The sequence below is a fragment of the Alosa pseudoharengus genome, unplaced genomic scaffold, assembly GCF_046254945.1.
Source record: "Alosa pseudoharengus isolate Yale_2024_CS ecotype anadromous, Long Island Sound unplaced genomic scaffold, YU_APseudo_1.1 YU_APseudo_1.1_scf_23, whole genome shotgun sequence".
Taxonomy (NCBI): domain Eukaryota; kingdom Metazoa; phylum Chordata; class Actinopteri; order Clupeiformes; family Clupeidae; genus Alosa; species Alosa pseudoharengus.
In genome coordinates, this window is record NW_027468685.1 from 2,266,522 (window position 1) to 2,286,679 (window position 20,158).

The 20,158-nt window shown below is 44.9% G+C and overlaps 1 protein-coding gene and 1 long non-coding RNA gene across 2 annotated transcripts in view; both read right to left on the reverse strand.

Moving 5' to 3' along the window:
* Positions 1-12,308, reverse strand: part of sdhaf3 (succinate dehydrogenase complex assembly factor 3) — a 13,553-nt gene extending 1,245 nt beyond the window's left edge. The window contains exon 1 of the mRNA XM_076301105.1: positions 11,822-12,308. Coding sequence (XP_076157220.1) covers positions 11,822-11,998 — 177 coding nt within the window. The 5' untranslated portion in view covers positions 11,999-12,308. The remainder of the gene's footprint in view (positions 1-11,821) is intronic.
* A 4,342-nt stretch (positions 12,309-16,650) lies between these two features.
* On the reverse strand, positions 16,651-17,517 carry LOC143140036 (uncharacterized). The gene is made up of 2 exons (XR_012990516.1): positions 17,059-17,517; positions 16,651-16,788 (listed from the first exon to the last, which is right to left on the reverse strand). It is a non-coding gene; the product is annotated as an uncharacterized LOC143140036 (long non-coding RNA).
* Positions 17,518-20,158: the final 2,641 nt, after the last annotated feature.

The following is a 20,158-nucleotide window of genomic DNA, read 5'->3' on the forward strand; positions in this document are numbered from 1 at the left end:
ACACACACACACACACGACACGCACGCACGCACGCACGCACGCACGCACGCACACACACACATCAGCGCGCCCAATTCACCACCACTCACTGTGGCATTGGAAGCCAGCACACACACACACACACATCAGCGCCCAACTCACCACCACTGGCATTGGAAGCCAGCACACACACACATAAGCGCCCAACTCACCATCACTCACTGTGGCATTGGAAGCCAGCACACCAAATCTGCTTTGGTTAATGAACATGTTCTCAGTACGCAAAGTTCTTACCAGAGTACAACTTATTACTAAACCTTACACACACACATACAGTCACACACACATACAGTCACACAAACACACACACACAAACACACACACAGACACCCACAGACACACACACACACCTGCGCACCAATTCAAAAGAATGCTCTGAATGTATTCATTTGAAGTCTTGGGGTTGTAGGAGCCCAGCTGCCCTCGTCAGACCTCATCTTGCGTTGGGAGATGGCGCCGCGTGGAGAGGGCTGGGCTGGGGTCACCGTGGGCTACCTGGCGAGGTTAATGGAAGTCCCATCCTCCTCCGCCCTCTACGATACTACCACCCACACACACACACACACACACAGCACAAACGCACACACACGCGCACACACACAGACGCACACACATACACACACTCAAACACACACAATCACAGAGACGCTCAGTCACACACGCACACAATCACATAATGGTGGAGCTGAGGAGAGAGACCAATCTGACACAGGCAGGGACAGCCAACACCTTATCAGCCGCAGGCCTTCACAGAATGTTCTGGAACTCTCACAAAGATTCCACAGCCCACGGAACACCCATCATTCTTCTTCTAAGTGTGGCATTCCAAAAAAGGATTCCTAGCGTACTAAGACATAATAATCAAACTTGAATACTGTGTGTGTGTGTGTGTGTGTGTGTGTATGTGTGTGTGAGTGTGAGTGTGAGTGTGAGTGTGTGTGTGTGTGTGTGTGTGTGTGTGTGTGTGTGTGTGTGTATATGTGTGTGTTTGTGTGTGTATGTGTGTGTTTGTGTGTGTATGGCCTCAGCTGTGTGTGACAGCTTTTCTGAATTAAGGAGTTATGTGCATATTTCCCTCAAGGTTGCTTGATATTCATGTTGTGTAATTCGGTGACTGAAACCCCAGAATTGCCTCCTCCTGCCCCCTCTCCTCCACCTGCCCTCCCTCCTCCACATACCCCACTCTAACTGCCCCCTGTCCCCCCACATACCCCACTCCACCATCTACCCCAGTCTAACTGCCCCCCCATACCCCACTCCTTCACATACCCCACTCTAACTGCTCCCCCCCCACATACCCCACTCTAACTGCCCCCCCCCCTACTCTAACGGCCCCAGTGTCCTCCATCTACCCCACTCTAACTGCCCCCCTCAGATGAGTCTCAGCGTGCCGGCGTCCCAAATGCACAGAGATAAATCTGCCAGCAGCCCCATGAATCAGACCTCCGAGCGTCTCACTGGCGCGACGTGGACGCCGCCTTCATTCATAAAGAGGGGAATAAAACAAAGACCCACACACACACACACACACACACACACACACACACACACACACACACACACTCCGCCCTGGCCCTCCTCTTTAGGGCTGGGCCATTGATAAAACATCTTAGATGTTGGATGCGATTCAGTTTCATAAATGAGAGGCAATTTGGCAAAGAGCCTTCTGTTCTATTCAGCATAATGGAATTATTTTGAATCTCTGCCAGGAGGGGGGGGGGGGGGGGTTAGATACTAGACCCCCCACCCCCCAACAACCCCACCCCAACGAAAAAGCTGCCGAATGCACAAAGCAAAAACTTTTCAGGGTGTGTGTATGGGAGAGAGAGAGTGTGTGTGTGTATATGGGAGTGTGAGTGGGTGTGTGTATGGGAGTGAGAGAGTGTGTGTGTGTGTGTGTATATGGGAGTGTGAGTGTGTGTGTGTGTGTAGTAGGTGGGTTGGACCTGGGCAGATCTGATCAGAATGTAAATGATCCCACTTGCGTCATCTTGAAGTCGACTAAGACATCGCTTCCTGTTGGATAAGACGTCAGTCTTTTTATGGGTCTATTTCCCCCTTCCCTATATGCATTGTGTGTGTGTGTGTGTGTGTTTGTGTGTGTGTGTTACACCAATCATATCAGCCGATGTACCAGTATCAATCCGATACACATTCAGCCCATTTGATTTGACTGACAGACAGGCAGATAGATACTTTATTGATCCCCAAGGGGAAAAACGCGGATCATATCAGCCGATGTGCCAGCACCAATCCGATAGACACACTCAGCCCATTTGTTGAGTCTTAGGGAGAGGGAGTCAAGTCATTTTGAGACAGCGTGACTGTCGCGGGAAGTGCGTCATAACAAAGGGATACCAGACCCTCGTGTAACAGCTGTAGCCTACTTCAAGCTCGGAAAAATAGTTAGAAAATAAGACAGAAAAATAACAAGTTTCCCCATGCAGCTTCCTTATGTTGGAATGTGCAAAAATGTACAGAAAATCAAAAGGATCCTTCTTATGTGATTTCTGCAACAGTGCTAGTTATAGTCATTTATTTCCTCATTCATTATGTTCATTTGAATGAATATGAAGGAAATTTAAATCATAGGCGCGATATCTGCCGTGATGCACATCAGCTGGTGTGTCTGGTCGTCTTTTCGAGCTCCTCCCAGCTGACTCTGGTAGATCACGTGGACAGTCTAGCGCAATCGATTATTTCATAAATAAATGTTAATTACGAATAATAATAAAAAAGGCTCTAGTATTTTTCCATAGACTGTCAAAAAGACCAAGTTTTTCCCGCTGTATTATCCATAAACAATAAAGCATATTATCTACCTACTTCTGGTTTGACGTCACTTCCTGGACTCGTCTGTCTCGTCTCTAAATGACTCCTACTGGTCAGTCTCGTCTCTAAATGCCTTAATTCCTACTGGTCTGTCTCGTCTCTAAATGCCTTAACTCCTACTGGTCTTAGGGGAGTGTTTGTGTTACTATGCTGTAAGGAGTGTGTTTTGGGGGGGGGGGGGGGGGGAGCACTGTGTGTAGTCTGTGGTGTGTACTGTATATGTGTGTGTGTGTGAGAGGGGAGTTGGGGGGCTGTGTATGTGTGTGTGTGTGTGTGCATGTGTGTGTGTGTGTGTGTGCATGTGTGTGTGAGGGGGGAGTTGGGGGGCTGTGGTGTAAGTGGATTAAAGCGTCCACTCCAGAGTTCTAATCACATTCCCACCCCCTGCTCCACATCCACACACACACACACAGACACACACACACACACCCACAGACACACACACACTCACCGTGCCGTACCACTCTACTTGCCCCACCCACACACACATCGCATCACTCTGTTTGGACGCCAAAAATGGTTCCACTGACTCACACACCCGCCCGCTCAGACGGAGGAAGGAGTGGTGTGTGTGTCTGTGTGTGTGTGTGTGTGTGTGTGTATGTGTGTGTGTGTTAGAGGCAGAGGCGCTGGCCATCGTGACTCACTAATGTAAGGGGGCCTGGATAGTGACACTAAGTAATATTCATATTAACCAAAGTGTGAAATACTCATCCCCGTCTTCTAACCCCACCCTCACCTCCACTACAGGAGGAAGAAAGGGATTATGGGTAAACATGACTACTGGGCTTGATGCGTTTACTGTTTTATTCCAACTAAAGACCACTGACATGGCTTCTGAGAGAGAGCACCACAGGAAAGAGTGCGTTGGCACAACATAAGACACCCAGGGCTGCTCGATTATCGCTGCTCGATTATCAAAATTGTTTTGGTTGATATCGATAGCACAATTATTTAACCTGATTACTCAATGATTTTGGAAACATCTCCCATCCTACTGAGAAACAAAGAAAAATATGTAAAAATGGATTTATAACTCAAGATAGAACGAGAGAATTGCTAAATGGAATGCAGTGACTATGTTTCGACGATGTTGTTTTCATAATCGTTATAATTGATGACTTATCAATTAATTCGGTTAATTGCACAGCCCTGACAGACACATGGATGTATCAGCCTATCCAGTTTTGGCCTCCACCCTTTCTCTCTTGGCTACACAAACACAACGGTGGCAGCTACGTCTCTGGCGTGGAGGTGGGGGGTGCCTTGTGTCTGCTAGTGCATGTTGTTCACTCCACTGATGTAAACACAAAGGACCTTTATTCTAGAATGGGGTTTTCCCTCTGAGTTCCCATGGCGTCACCATGGAGTCTGAAGTGGAGAGGGTTCTAGAATCCTGCTGTAATCACAGTCGCCTTAATTAGGGTAATCAGGCACAGCTGGGAGATCCACAGCTCCTATTCTTCATAATCACACCTGTCATTTCCCATACACTGCATTGGGACACACACACACACACACAAACACACACAGATGACTCACTCTCTAACACACACATGCCCACCATTCCTCACACAACACACAGGTGGGATTTGCATAAGGGAAACACTGTTTACACAAATTACTGAGATATTTACGGGAGCAGTGTGGTGTGTGTGTGTGTGTGTGTGTGTGTGTGTGTGCATGGGATGTCAGGAGCCTGTGTGTGTGTGTGTGTGTGTGTGTGTGCATGGGATGTCAGGAGCCTGTGTGTGTGTGTGTGCATGGGATGTCAGGAGCAGTGTGGTGTGTGTGTGTGTGTGTGCATGGGATGTCAGGAGCAGTGTGGTGTGTGTGTGTGTGTGTGTGTGTGCATGGGATGTCAGGAGCCTGTGTGTGTGTGTGTGTGTGTGTGTGCATGGGATGTCAGGAGCCTGTGTGTGTGTGTGTGTGTGTGTGTGTGTGTGCATGGGATGTCAGGAGCCTGTGTGTGTGTGTGTGTGTGTGTGTGTGTGCATGGGATGTCAGGAGCATATGTGTGTGTGTGTGTGTGTGTGCATGGGATGTCAGGAGCCTGTGTGTGTGTGTGTGTGTGTGTGTGTGTGTGTGTGTGTGTGTGTGTGTGTGTGTGTGCATGGGATGTCAGGAGCCTGTGTGTGTGTGCATGGGATGTCAGGAGCCTGTGTGTGTGTGTGTGTGCATGGGATGTAAGGAGCATATGTGTGTGTGTGTGTGTGTGTGTGTGTGTGCATGGGATGTCAGGAGCCTGTGTGTGTGTGTGTGTGTGTGTGTGTGCATGGGATGTCAGGAGCCTGTGTGTGTGTGTGTGTGTGTGTGTGTGTGTGTGTCCATGGGATGTCAGGAGCCTGTGTGTGTGTGTGTGTGTGTGTGTGTGTGTGTGTGCATGGGATGTCAGGAGCCTGTGTGTGTGTGTGTGTGTGCATGGGATGTCAGGAGCCTGTGGTCCCTCAACCACACAGTGTTCTCCGTCTGACTGAATACCAGCGGGAGAGAAGACCATGTGACTAGTGCAGGGGAGCCAGGATGGGGGTCTCTCTCCCTCTTCCTCCCCTCTCTCTCTCTTCCTCCCCCCTCTCTCTCTCTTCCTCCCCTCTCTCTCTCTCCCTCTTCCTCCCCTCTCTCCCTTCCTCCCCTCTCTCTCTCTCCCTTCCTCCCCTCTCTCTTCCTCCCCCCTCTCTCTCTCTTCCTCCCCTCTCTCTTCCTCCCCTCTCTCTTCCTCCCCTCTCTCTCTCTCCCTCCCCTCTCTCTCTTCCTCCACTCTCTCTCGCTCTCCCCTCTCCCTCTCGCTCTCCCTTGCATGTCTGCAAATGGCAGTTGGCAGCACATCTGTGAAAACCTGGACCACAGTTTGCTCCCTGTAGGAGTATCAGTGGCGAGGCCCAGACAAGGCCGTTATTGAGCCTACAGGTGTTTATGGGCAGTGGGGCAGTTGTGGCCTACTGGTTAGGGCTTTGGGCTTATAAGCGAAGGGTTGCCTGTTCGATCCCCGACCAGTAGGCACGGCTGAAGTGCCCTTGAGCAAGGCACCTAACCCTTCACTGCTCCCCGAGCGCCGCTGTAGCAGGCAGCTCACTACGCCAGGATTAGTGTGTGCTTCACCTCACTGTGTGTTCACTGTGTGCTCTGTGTGTTTCACTAATTCATGAATGGGATAAATGCAGAGACCAAATTCCTTGTATACGTAAGTATACTTGGCTGACATTTACATTTAATGTGCAGGGCTTAAAAACCCAAGGAATGAGGACTTGTTAGCCTCCCCATTGTCAGGGGGATAGAGAGAGAAAGATAGATAGATGCTTTATTGATCCCCAAGGGGAAATTCAAATGAGAGTTGAGTGTGAGAGTTTGTCTGTATTGTCCTGGTGAACTGCATGGCGTTGTTGCTCATCTGATGCAAGCAAACTCTCTAACTAGCTATCTCATTAAGAATTTAGCAAACTATCTAACTAGCTATCTCACTAAGAATTTGGCAAACTATCTAACTAGCGATCTCACTAAGAATTTAGCAAACAATCTAACTAGCTATCTCACTAAGAATTTAGCAAACTATCAAACTAAGAATTTAGCTGACCCGCTGAATAAATGTTCCTTGTGTATTATTCTTGGTCGGAAAGGTGCTGGTTGCAAAACCATTTTCTCTTCCTGGTGAAAAGTAGGGAAGTAACTCTGTGCCCCTGGACCACAGACAGCTGTCTGTAGCCCGGACCTTATGTGAGTGTATCTGGACCACTACCTGTCTGTGAGCTTGTCTGCCTCCCTCCCCCTTATTTCCCTCCTAGACTTGCTTCCATGTGTGGGGGGTTGCCGCGGCGACACCGTTGCCGTGCGCCCTGCTCCATCATGGTGTGCGTGCAGGAGGCTGGCGTGCCGAATCGCATCACAGCTCCTTGAGCGCGTTCAGATGCACTCGGAGGAGACGCCGAGATGCTCACCGCTTGATTAGACATGCCTGGGTTTGGTTTTAGACAAGCGAGAGTCATTCCTAACGAGTCTGATTCAGGGCTGTCTGAGCCCCATCCTGTGGCTGACTGACTGACTGACTGACTTGTTGCTCATGTAATCATGAAGATCAGCATCACTGCAACGCTGCCGCAGTCTCATTCTAAAACAGCCACACACCCAGATTAACACAATCTCACTCTAAAAACAGCCACACACTGGGTAAAACTACTGTAGTACCCCAGATTAACACAATCTCACTATAAAAACAGCCACACACCCAGATTAACACAATCTCACTCTAAAATCGGCCACACACCCAGATTAACACAATCTCACTCTAAAATCGGCCACACATTAAGAGAGACTCGTACCCCAGACGCAGCGCAATCTCACTATAAAAACAGATATCACACTGTAGAATAGTAGGCTACCCTACACCAACTCAGTCTCACTATAAAAACAGATATCACACTGTGGAACAGTAGGCTACCCTACACCAACTCAGTCTCACTATAAAAACAGATATCACACTGTGGAATAGTACCCTACACCAACTCAGTCTCACTATAAAAACAGATATCACACTGTGGAATAGTAGGCTACCCTACACCAACTCAGTCTCACTATAAAAACAGCCAAACTACCCAGACCAACTCAGTCTCATTCTAAAAAAGTGCCACACAATGGGGGAGACTAGTACCCCAGACTAACACAGTGACAATCTAATAAACAGATCACTAATTAAAGACCACCGAAGTCCAACTCAGTCCCACTCTAAAACCAGATATCACACTAATTAAAGACCACTCCAGTCCGACCCATCTCTCTTCAACCTCACACACTCCAGGCTGTGCTGACGGGGCAGGTGGAGTTCTGCCAGACTGAGCTCGGCGTGATACTTGCTGTACAGGTAGCTTTAGTGTGGGGCTGAGCCCCATCTTGTGGTCAGATGGTGTCATTACAAATGGGAGCAGTTCAGAATATCAGAGGCTACAATTAGATAAATTATGCCAATATTATGCCAATATGCCATATTTTCCTTTGCTTTGAAAGTGGTTATGTGGGGTAGTATGTATATATATACACACACACACACACACACACACACACATATATATATATACATATAGATAGATAGATAGATAGAGAACTAGAGACCACATAGCCTGTCATGACCGGCACAAATTACAGTTTTTTTCAATCGCTAACAAGCGCTTAACCATACTTCAGATACTTTTTCTAAACTCTTAACACAGACTCACACCTACAAAACACAATTGGCCAAATGGATAATTTTCTTCTCAAAAACACATTTTGTTAAACATATACTAACACATCTTTCTCTGCACACACTAACTTTACCAAAACACTGGAAATCAGACACAAAATGAAATTATTCTGTCATAGAATAACACTTGTTTTCACTTCACAAGGTACATGCAGTCAATCAAAGTACACCAGGTTTCAAAATACTGGCTATTGTTGACATTACAAAAACTGCATAGACTTTTATGTTTCAGTTTTACAGGTATTTGCATGCAAAACATGCAATCCACCGTTTTTACACTAAATTTCTTGGTTGGGAACTGTATGTCCACATGTAATGTTCACATTCAAAAGCATTCCAGTGAAAAACAAATCATTTTTTTTCCTTTACTGTTTACTACAGGAGGTACAGTAGAAATACTGTTTACAGTATGATAGAACAGAAAAAGTTTTACAGTATTGCTTACAGTGAACAAAATATCCATGAAACACACAAGAGCATTCTGAACAAAAAACAACAGCAAAAAGCCCAGATAAAAAGAGGGGAACTAAAAAAAAAGCACAACATTACTGTATCTAATCTCTGCGATCTTCAGAGCTAGGCCACATGTTTTCATCAACATCGCATCTGATATTATCAAAGGCGATGCACCTGGGATAAAAAAACGTTTGGTAGCAGAAGCAGAGGTTTTATACTGTATCTACGGTTTGGAATATTGTGTTTGCCATTGTGGGATGTTGTGTGTTAACATTCGTAAATACTACTAAAACAATCCATAGTTTTGTTGGGAAGTATAGCTTGTTTGTTAAGAAAATGTAAGCATTGTGGAAATGTGTTCACTTACTGCATATTGGGTGAAAACGACATGAAATGTGTGAATGGTATGGCCACAAAAGACCGATGCTGGTTAGACAAACGCTTGTTAGCGACTGAAAAAAACTGTAAGAAGTGTTGACAAACACAGTCCACCTTCTCTCACTTCTTCTTATGTGCAACACAATCTACAGGCTACATTCAAGAACTTTCCAAGACCTGTCTATAAGCGCTTTCAGACATACGTGTAAGACCGGAGGTTCTGCCGATGTTAAACGGTGGGGCCGTATATCTGAACGACATAACCGGTCATATGGAAGTCCGAATTCACCCGGTGTTTATACTACCCCCGACCTAGTATTTCCTCCGGACAGTATGTAAATGTGCTGTGTCTGAACGAGGCGTAGAACATGCGGTTAAAATTCACACCTAGTGAGAGGGCGTGTTGGTGACGTTTCTTTCGTGCGTCCATGTGGTTAAATCTGACTTAAATGCCAGTGTTATGATGGAGTGGCATAGTGCTGTCCAGAAAATCTCCGACATGGAAAGATGCAGACATCACGGAGCTACTGTCCATGAGGGCATACAACATTTTGATAAAACACATGAAGGGAATGGCACGTTGTAGCCTACAACTGCATGGCAAGGCCAAACGAATTCAAAAGACTGAATCATCATAAGCAGAAGGCGCTGAAAAGGCAGTAGCCTACAGCGACGTCGTTGACGACAATAACAGGAGTATTTAATAAATTGTTAGCCAACACGGTTTTCTGTTCATTGATAGCCTTAGGCAGAATTAGGCTACAGAAAAGAATACAATATATTTTTTCTCTCCCGGCAGTAAAGACAGTAGATTCGTGTTTAAAATTAAATGAAAACTAAAGGTAGGCTATAGGCTTATTATGCATATGACCATCCAGAGGAGGCTGGTGATCTGTCAAGAATGATGAAGATCGTAAGATACAGATGGTTTTATTGTTGCTGTCATTATTACCACAAACACGAATTGACAACGAAACCATGGCGATCGTGGGTTATATCTTGCCTGTTTATTAGGCCATGCACAGCCCTGTCAGAACTCCGTGTAGCATGCATACTGGCAGTTTTCATAAACCATCACCAACTAGTTCGCACTTTGGATATATCGTTGGATTGTGAAAAGCCCAATTTCGAATAACTACAGTACAACAGATGAGGTAGGATGCATATTTTGCAATTAGAATTTCGTGTTGGTGAGACCTGTTGCCTATCAGTAGACATGTCATCTCGAGTTCCACGACAGCTAGTGCCACCGAAATATGACACTGAAATCCTCTCACTATTGGAGTCGCTCAGATAGAAACAGCTGTAACGTGGTTAGGACACTTTTGCTGTGGAGTGGAGACGCCATAAGTTAGGTGTGGTTTTGACAATCAGAAAAGCAATATACTGAAATAGTTTAATGATGTAAAGTCAAGTGCTGGTCTGGTGTGTGTGCACGCAGTTTTTATTGATGAGTCGGAGTGGCAAGGGCATTATAAAACTTCTCGCTCTTAGGCCTACTCATACACCGGGTTGAAATGGCGTAGCTGTCTAAATTCAAATCATATCATGCTAGGGGAGAAATCGTGGGACATCCATTATTTTGTTATTCAGCACCCATGGTCAAAAATATGTTCCCGCGCGCCTGCATTACGTTGAAAACAGATAAATGTGTTTACTCGAAGCACACATACAAATTCTGTATGTGCGCACTTACGTGACTATCCTACTTCAAGTATTAGCCTACGCACAATAGATTTCTCTTCTTTAGCCTATAATACATAGGCTACACTTTGTAAACAAAAAGCAGCAGTGACAGGCAGCGGCCGCATATATTCTGCGTCATATATCTCGCATCTTGTGAACTCTAAGCCCCCACCCCTCACTCGACAACCACACGGAGATTCTGTAATGTGCGTGTATGTCGTTCACACATACGTCCGTATAAGGTCAGTATTAGGTCCGCAGGTTAGCATCATATCTGAATCATCCGAAGGGTAGGACCTCTGTTTGACAAACCTCCGCATGTACTCCGGAGGTTATATCTGAAAGCGCTTTATTTAAATCTGTTATCAAAATACTTTTGATAAAAAGGCCCTTAAAAACAAGTTTTTGTTTAAATCCATTTCAAACGTTCAAGGATTTCAAACTTATGAGAGCCCTGCAGTTATACAATCCTGTGTCAGAATGGAGTGCTACCCACGAGTCCCCCATAACATGCACCTCAAGGTGAGTCTCTAGGAAAAGCTATTCCTGTGATGAGACTAAATGTCATCATGTGCAGATGCAGAATTAACTTGAATGCAAAAGTGTTTAACAAATTAGTGCAGCGGGGTTATGATGCTAACCAGATTTAAGCACAATTTAGCCTTCTAGTCATCTTCTATGCCTTGCAGGATTGTTAATGTTGTTAAACATGCATGCAGGTTCGTAGAGAGACAGAGAAACAAGGAGAGGCTTTACAAAGGTCAATGTTGATATTGTGGTGGGCCGCCACAAATAAGTCAATGTATGGTAAACACTGCTCTCAACAACTTAGGCTACATCTTCCTGGGACACAACAGGCACTTCAGGGATCAAGAAAAAAAAAATCAACTTGATTTTATTACACAGCTTCAGTTCTAAAGTGCTCAGCAATAATATAGTGGGCTAGGGCAGTTTTAAACTTTAATTGTTGGACACTTAAACTGATACATAACTTGAGGATATTATTTATTTTAGCCAGCAATCAGATAATTGCACTAGTTCTATAACAATCAGTCAAATAATAACCTTAGCCTAATATGAGTGCGTAGCCTATAGACGAGTTCATAGTGGTCTACAAATGAAGCTGTTGAAATGGGAATAGGTTGTGAAGTAAAAAATGACTAGTCTACACTTTGATTCAGAATCAAATTGACCCTTACCTCCCATTCTGTCATGAAGGCTTTGACCTCTTCGGGAGAGGCGGACTTGTTTCGTCTGAACTCATCCTTCACGTACTGGTCGCCCAGCGCCCTCAGATCGATAGGCATGAACCGGTGCAAGACCAGGATCCTTTTGTACAAAGAGCGAACTCTGGAGACGTGGGCTACATTAGCCATTTCAATGACTCGGAAAGATGACAACGAGATGCACTGTGTACGACGACAATAAATAGTAAATATTCACGAAGTCTTTTACTTACTGAGTAACTACAGTTCACGTTGCACACAGCCTACAGGCCTTCCTGCAAGCACCTGGAATTTGTAATGGAAGCGACCGGTGTCAATGACTACAGTTAAAGCCTATAATTTCGCAACGTGGTATAGTAACTGAATACATGAAAAACATTACTGATATTACGTTCGTGACATTGAAACTTGCAGCATGCTAAACAGTTACCTAACGTCTGCTTCTTGTTTATCGCGGAACTCTCTCTTACTCGCTGTTTTTTACATGGACGTAGTGGCAGACACTGACCCCTGGCGGAGTGGGGTAAAGTCTAAACCTGATTTTGATGTTTAAAATTAAATAAGTCACGTGTAGACTTCATCCACAGCTTTTGCATTGCCTTCTTTCTTCACCATGGAATGGAATCAACACTGTACCAGAGCCCGTCTACGGAGAGCCTGGCCACTCAGTATTAAAGTCCGATTGTAGGCTACCGAATTTTGGTTGCAGTTCCACCAGAATTCAACTGGGGGCGATCGCCATCAGTGCACAATTCTTGAAGAACAGAATACTGAGGACAGGAACTTCGATTAAAAATACAGGTTGACTGCTGCACACACAGAGAAACAAACTGGAAGACACTGACAAGTCCCCAATAGACTGAATCACTACCCCTGTACCCCCAGTGGGCCAAAATGTAACCCAAAATGTAACCATTTTTTTTACAGTCCCACCTGACACACAAGTGCTCCCAATACAATCATCCCACCCCATTTTGGATGTCTACAGAAGTTACCAAATATGTTTTTTTATAATATAATTGTGTGTTGAATCACCTTCACAGCTATAAATGCCTGGGTCTGGGCTGCTTGTTACATAGCTCGCTGTGCTGGCTGTGGCTGACTCTTCTTCACTGTGTCTAGCCTATAGGCTACTTGCCAGTGTGTACTGGACAGGTTTGCCTTCAATATTTTTTTCAAACATAGACTATTTAAATATTTTAATAGGCCTACTTCATATGATTTACTATGTGCATCTATTGTCCAGTCAAAGTTAACTACTTTTCATTTTGCATACGTTCAGTTGTATTTAAACCAACCAAAGCTTGACTGAAACAATGTAAAACCCCTGACTTAAAAAGATGTAAACAATGTAAAACCACTGACTTAAAAAGATGTAAACAATGTAAAACCACTGACTTAAAAAGATGTATAGGAAGACAGAAATCACCCATTGATGTAGAGACGGGTCCTTCATGTTTCTGCTGAAAAACTGCTGGTTTAACCTCAAGCACACACGTATATGAACGCATTTAAAGATGCGTTTTTTTATGTAGCCCGTCGCCGACATTCAAAAAAAGCGGTTATATTTGACAACTTCCCTGTTAGGCCAGCAACAGACGCTGGAGGGATGCAAATAGATCAACTTAACGTGTATTTCCTCCTGGTTGCGAAAACGTTTGTTTTCTCTTTCTGTTCCTTCTTAAATTGCGCAGCAAATTATCAGTCACAGAGGCACTGGGCATAATTTGACCAGCAGTCTCCGCATCCATAGTTTGAGAAACGCTATGCTGCGTCCGAGCAAAGATTCTAGTGCAACTCCAAAAAGGAGGACAAATGAGGGTCCAGCTTGAGGCTGCGCCGGACAGGGCGCTTACATACGTGCAGTAGTTTGCATTTCCTCACCAATTACAAGGGAAAGCAAATACAAGGAAACACAAGGGAGCACTAAAAATAACCCCAGAGTGTAGTGCTGTATCTGCCTGTCTAATCTATCTGTAGGCCTATAGCTGCAGCAACTAGGTAGCAACGATTGTTTTGGGTTTTTTCTTCTTTTTTGTACCTCCACTCATGCACCCCTAACCTGTTGCGTATTGCCATTGGTGACTGTACCTCATGTTTCCCAAGAGCAAGCCTACTCACATGCACCGTCATTAGCTTTGTGTGTGTGTGTGCAGTACAGGCGTGCTCACTCAAAAGGAGCGGTGTAACCTCTGAACTAGCCCATAGCAGCTAGCTGTCAATGGATGACATCTCTAAGTAAATTATGCAATCCCCCCCAAAACATGTGACTGTATTGGAGCAAACAGCACCGTAAGTTACAATTCAGTGACATTGGTTCTACACAGTAGATCCCTGGCTCCCTCTGGCTTTATCTCATAGGACACTGTATACTTCCTGAGACAGCTAAAGAAGTTTAATCTGCCTAAGGAGCTGCTGACCACTTTCTACTCAGCCATCATTCAGTCTGTCATCTGCACCTCCATCACTGTCTGGTTTGGGTCAGCCACCAAACAGGACAGGGCCAGACTGCCACGGACAATTAGGGCTGCAGAGAGGATCATTGGAGCTGACCTTCCTCCATCCAGGACCTGTACCGGTCCAGGATCAGGAAAAGGGCAGCTAAAATCTCTACAGACCCCTCACATCCTGGTCACAATCTGTTCAACCTCCTTCCCTCTGGCAGACGATACAGGGCACTGTTTGCCAAAACCAGCCGACACAAAGACAGCTTCTCCCCCCAAGCAGTCACTCTGTTGAACACTCAGTAACAGCCCCCACCCTCACACTGAACAAGTCAATCAACACTGTTCTGCTCATCTACCTCATGTGTTCTTCAACCTTACAGTTATAATAGTATTATTAATACATTATCATTCCACTGAACTGCCTTGCACTATATTTATTTTTAATCTTAAACCTCAGTCTATACTGATATTGCACTATCCCCACCCTTTCAACTGTATATTGCATCTTGCTTGTGTCTGTTGAGGGGTCCACGACCATGGCACCCTTGACAGGGACAACAAGGAAGCGATCATCCTCAGCCCCCCCCGGCAACTGCACTACCATATACCACCCATAGTGTCTATTTATTTATTTGCAAATGTACATACTGTATTTACTCTTATACATAACCATATTCTATTGCCTTCATTCTATTCTTACTGTTCTGTTTTTATTTTTACTCCTTTATGTTTTTATTTTGTTATCCTTATATGTGTCAGGACACACTGACTCAGTTAGAGAATTCAGATCCAGGTTTTCAGATTTAATGATCACCACGTTAAACAAGGAAGTTGCAGGCCCAAGGCTTAGCAAACACACAGGAGACACAAAGCAAACAGAAATCCGGCAAAAGGTCCAAAGCACAGAAGATTAGCTAAAGAGTTCAAATAATAAATCATGACTGCTATGTTTAGCTTAGCTTACCTGCTTGCTAAATCCTCCAGTGCCAGATCAAGCTAGCTAGCTATCGCTAGATAAATAACTAGTTTAGAAGTACAGAAATATAACACTGCCCATCCAAAATCGTTAGGACACATAATCTGACACAATCGTTAAATTTTCGAACACACCGCAACAAATATTTTTTCCTCGCTTTGTGCAAAGAAAAACTATAAATCGTGTGTCCTTCATTGATAAGGAAACATGCTAAGGTTACTTACTTTATGAGCAAGCAATGGTAGTCTGAGCGCGATCCAGGATCCAGATCCGGCCGCCTTGTTTTCTCGATCGATTGCTCGACGTGCACACATACAAATCTTTTTGCTCCAATAGACCTCTGAAGTTCGCCTACAAAAAAGCTGCCATCTTTGACATCCGGTATCTGGCGATTTTTCCTATGGGAAAATAACATTGGGATTTTGAATAATCGCACCTGTTAAAGTCTCGTGGGGATGAAAAAGTCTGAAATGCAGACGTTTTCCTGAACACACTTTTGTCCTCTGCCTTCGAGTGGATACTGTGATCTCCGGTAAGTGAAGGCGGCACACTTAGATTTTTGCTACTCCAGAGCTAACTTGCAATGCAATTTGCCATAGGTAGTTAGCTTCAATTAACAACCGGATCTCCTTATATGGGCAAAGATGGCCGTTTTGGATCTTTTTTGTAGGCGAACTTCAGAGGTCTATTATATCACCTAGCCAGGAGCAAAAGTCACTCGTCACTCGTAGAAGCAGATTCGAGCACTTGTATCAATTGACTTGTAGTCGTGCAAGAAAATCAAAGCGATCTGTAGAATTTTATTAATGAGAAATTATTTCACAGATGCACAACTTCGGATGCATTAGTTCACATTTGGGTTTACAAATGCACGGATGTTGTGCATGTTCTCAGATTATGAAACACGGATGTGCAAATGTGTTTCGCACCAACTGCGCTGCAACGTTTGGAGCAAAAGTGTCGAGTGCATGACTCTTGAAAGTTGTGACTCACAGGATAGGATTTGTGTACCTGTAAAAAGGATTTGTGTACCTGTAAAAAGGATTTGTGAACCCGTAGCCCCTATTTTGTGTTAACAAGATATAAAAAAATATGTACAACTTCAACTTTACTGTTACACATTTACGACTTTAGTGTGCACATGCAAAATCTGCAGTTAAATGTGCTCGCCACTTTTGCACCCAATATACCTTCATAGTTAAACTGATTGCACCTGTATCAACTGCTTTCTGCTCAACTAGGCCAACTCTCTCTGTGCCTTTCCATTCTACAAAGATATAAGGCACTGTCAAGTTGTCTAGGTGTTGCAATCAGTACAGCTCCGCCCAAACTTGAAAATGGCTTGTTCAACACATGAAGGATGCAAAGGGACAACTCAATTCCTTTTTGGTGTTTTATTTTTCTTCCAGATGGTTCTGATGGCATTGGTAATATGTTGAAACAGTTGAATTGTTGTATGAATTGAATGTCATAGGATTAGGGACTATGGACTATGGAATAAGGAATAGGTTGATAACCTTAAAGATAAACAGAAAATAAACATGCATTACTTCACACAACAAACAATGCATGGTAAAGCAACAAAGCAATGAACAAAGCACAAAGCAGCCCAAACAAAGCAACTCCTTACACATCTCAATTTCAATGTAATCCACTATATCACTTCATGCAATTACCTCCACTACCACATTATCTGCACTAAAGAAATACATATATAATTAAACATATAATTTGTGTTAAGCACTAAATGCAACATACAGTTGTAAATCATTCCAAACATTACATACCAGTTGCGTCTTTAGGGTCGAACAATGAGCTGTCTTTCTTGTTACCAGGTTCAGGAATCCAAGCAAAGGGGTGACCAAACTAACTCCAAACATTTCATGCCCATGCTTATCTGGCAGGTGCGCAGGTAAAAGCAGTCCCTCCAGCAGTGCTGACTAAATCGTAGGCATTTGGGTTCTCTGCCCTCTTCAGGCCTGGAGTTGGAAAAGCTGTGGTTGTGCTCAGTTGTGGCGTGTGCTCATGTATTGTGATTATTGTGACATTATTGTTTATATGTGATTAGGTCATTCTCTTCTTTGACGAAACACCTCCCACTTGACCTCCTGGTTTTTTGAACCCAAGGAGGTCACACAAACCTCTGTGTTAGGCAGATTCGACTTCAGTTTAGTTGAAAGGTTTTCTCCTTCTTCAACAGGAAGTAAAACAATAATTCGTCTGACATCCCTATGAAGAATTGTAGCAGGTATTTTGGTTGAGAGTTTCTTTGATTTCTCTTGAGCAGGCTTCACAGTTGGGACTGGGTAGCTGGGAAAAGATCTGACATGCACATCCCTGACGATGCCCTTCTTGTCAATGTTGACACTGATGACTCTGCCAAGTCTATACTGACCCCTCCAGGCATTTTGGTCTGCCAGCCAGACAACATCTCCAACAGCCACATTCCGATGCGTTGTGTGCCACTTACTCCTCACAAATAGATTGGGCCCAGCTAACTGACTCCACTTCCTCCAGAACCGGTCAACTTCTGTTTGGATAGCTCTCAATCTTTTGTACGGGTAGCTTTCAAAATCAAAGCATCTAAGATCACCTCTGGGTCCGGTCCGTCCAAGCAGAAGGGAATTTGGGCTGATGTATTCTACACAGTCTTCCCGGCTTTGAGTCCTGGCATCTATGGGCCTCTCATTGGCAAGGTTAGCAGCCATGTAGAGGAACGTCTGAAACTCACTCCATGTGAAGAGTCCTTCTCCTCCCAGGTTGTGCAAGGCCCGCTTCACAGTGCGAACAGCTGCTTCTGCAGCTCCATTCCTGTGAGGGGAGTCTGCTGGGTGGATTTTCCAGCTCCATTCTGTTCCATGCTTGGAAGCTTCATTTTCAAGCTCAGATTTACTCAGGAAGAGGTAAAGCTCTTTGAGGGCAGGTCTGGCACCCACAAAGTTCTTTCCAGGATCTGACCACAGCTTCTTTGGATGCCCTCTCAGCGCTGTGAATCTTTGGTATGCCAGTAGGAAGCCTTCAGTTGACTGGTCACTGACAATATCTGTGTGTATAGCTCTGGAGGCCATGCAGCGAAAGACCATTCCCCACACCTTGAGTTTGACTTTCTTCCTCACCTCGTCCTTGACTTCATACGGTCCAAATAAGTCCACTGTTGTGTACTCAAATGGTCTGGCTGGTGTTATTCGCTCGGATGGAAGGTCACTCATGATCTGCTGACACTTTTTGGCCCTGGCCTTTCTGCACACCACACAGTTGTCAACTCTCTTCTTAGCCAGCTTCCGGCCTTTTATCACCCAGGCTTTTTTCCTCATCCGGAGGAGTGTACCTGCTATCTCTTCGTGGTTTGCACTGTGGGCCTCTTGAGCTAGGAGAGTGGATATCCATGCCTCATATGGTAGAATTGGTACAGCCGTCTTATCCTCATCAAAGATTTGGAACCTTCCTCCGCAAACTAAGAGCCCAGTCTCTTCATCTCTGTAAACAGCGAGTCTGTTGAGAGTGGTGTTTTGAAAAGTTATACCTTCTTGAGCTGCAAGGAACAGGTCTCTTAGTGCATCTTCACACTCTCCAACAGTGAGTACAGCTTGTTTGGCTCTGGACCTCCAGTTTGAGAGAATTTCCTCCCACTTTGGCTTATCTGAGGCTGAATTCTTGGTCAATACCTCTTTCCATCTCGTTGCAGTTCTCCAAACCCAGGCAACAACTCGGATCAGCTTGGTCAGACTGCTGAATTTCCTGATGTCAATCAGTTTTGATACCGCAGAGCCAGCTGGTGGTCTTCGGATCCGAGTTTTAGGTTCATCTGGGTTATTTTGTCCATCTTGCTGTGCATCACTTGGACTTTCCTTCTTCTGAACTCTCACTTCAGGAAGTACATCACCCTTGTTTCTCTTGGCTTGCGCTCTGGTCAGTGCTGCCGAGAAGGATTTCCTTTGAAGTTTGTCTATGCCTTCCTTAGCATACGCGGCTACTTCTTTGGCTGACTTATGTGGCCACTCTTCCATAGATTGTCGCAGGAACGCTGGCCCATTCTGCCACATGGAATCTTCCTGGAGGTCTTCCGGGGCTGCCCCTCTTGTAATGATGTCAGCAATGTTCAGGCTTCCAGGGATCCACCACCAGTCTTCGACAGATGTGGATTTCTGGATCTCTCCGACTCTGTTCGCGAAGAAAGTTTGATATCCATAGCTGTCTCTCTGGATCGCTCCCAACACAGTTTGACTGTCCAGCAGATGGAGCCATCGTTCAATTTCCATTCGACTGTGCTTCTCGACATACCTTCTAAGTCGTGCTGCATAGACAGCACCGCAGATTTCAGCTTTCACTGGTTCTCCCTTTTGGTCCAATGGTGTGAGCTTTGCTTTGGACTCGACTAATCTTATTTGGATGCCTTGCCTGGTCTTCCATCTGAAGTATACTACAGCTCCATAGCTCTTGTCACTTCCATCAGAGAACGTTATTCCCCAAGGTTTTCCAATCCAGTTGACTGGTGTGAGGCTTCTGTGGAAGGTGATTTGGCCAAGACGTGTGTATTCCTCAAACAGTTGGATGGCTTCTTCTCTCAACTTTTCAGACAGAGGCTTGTCCCAGGTGTCTCGGGTCAGAGATTTGCCTCCAGCTTCCAGAAATGCCTTCCTAACCAGAATGGCACCCTTTTGTTTGGCAGGTGTGACTAGGCCTATTGGGTCGTACAGGCTAGCTACTTGGCTTAGCAGTTCCCTTCTCGTTAGTGGGTTTGGAGTTTTCCCCCTCACTTCTTCATCAAGGAGATTTTGGCCAACTCTCATTTTCTTTTTCCTCTTTGAGAAATTGATTGAAGTCATGAGGTACAGTTTATCCTCTTCAACAAGGTATCCAACTCCAAGGGCTTTGTTGTCTCCTTCC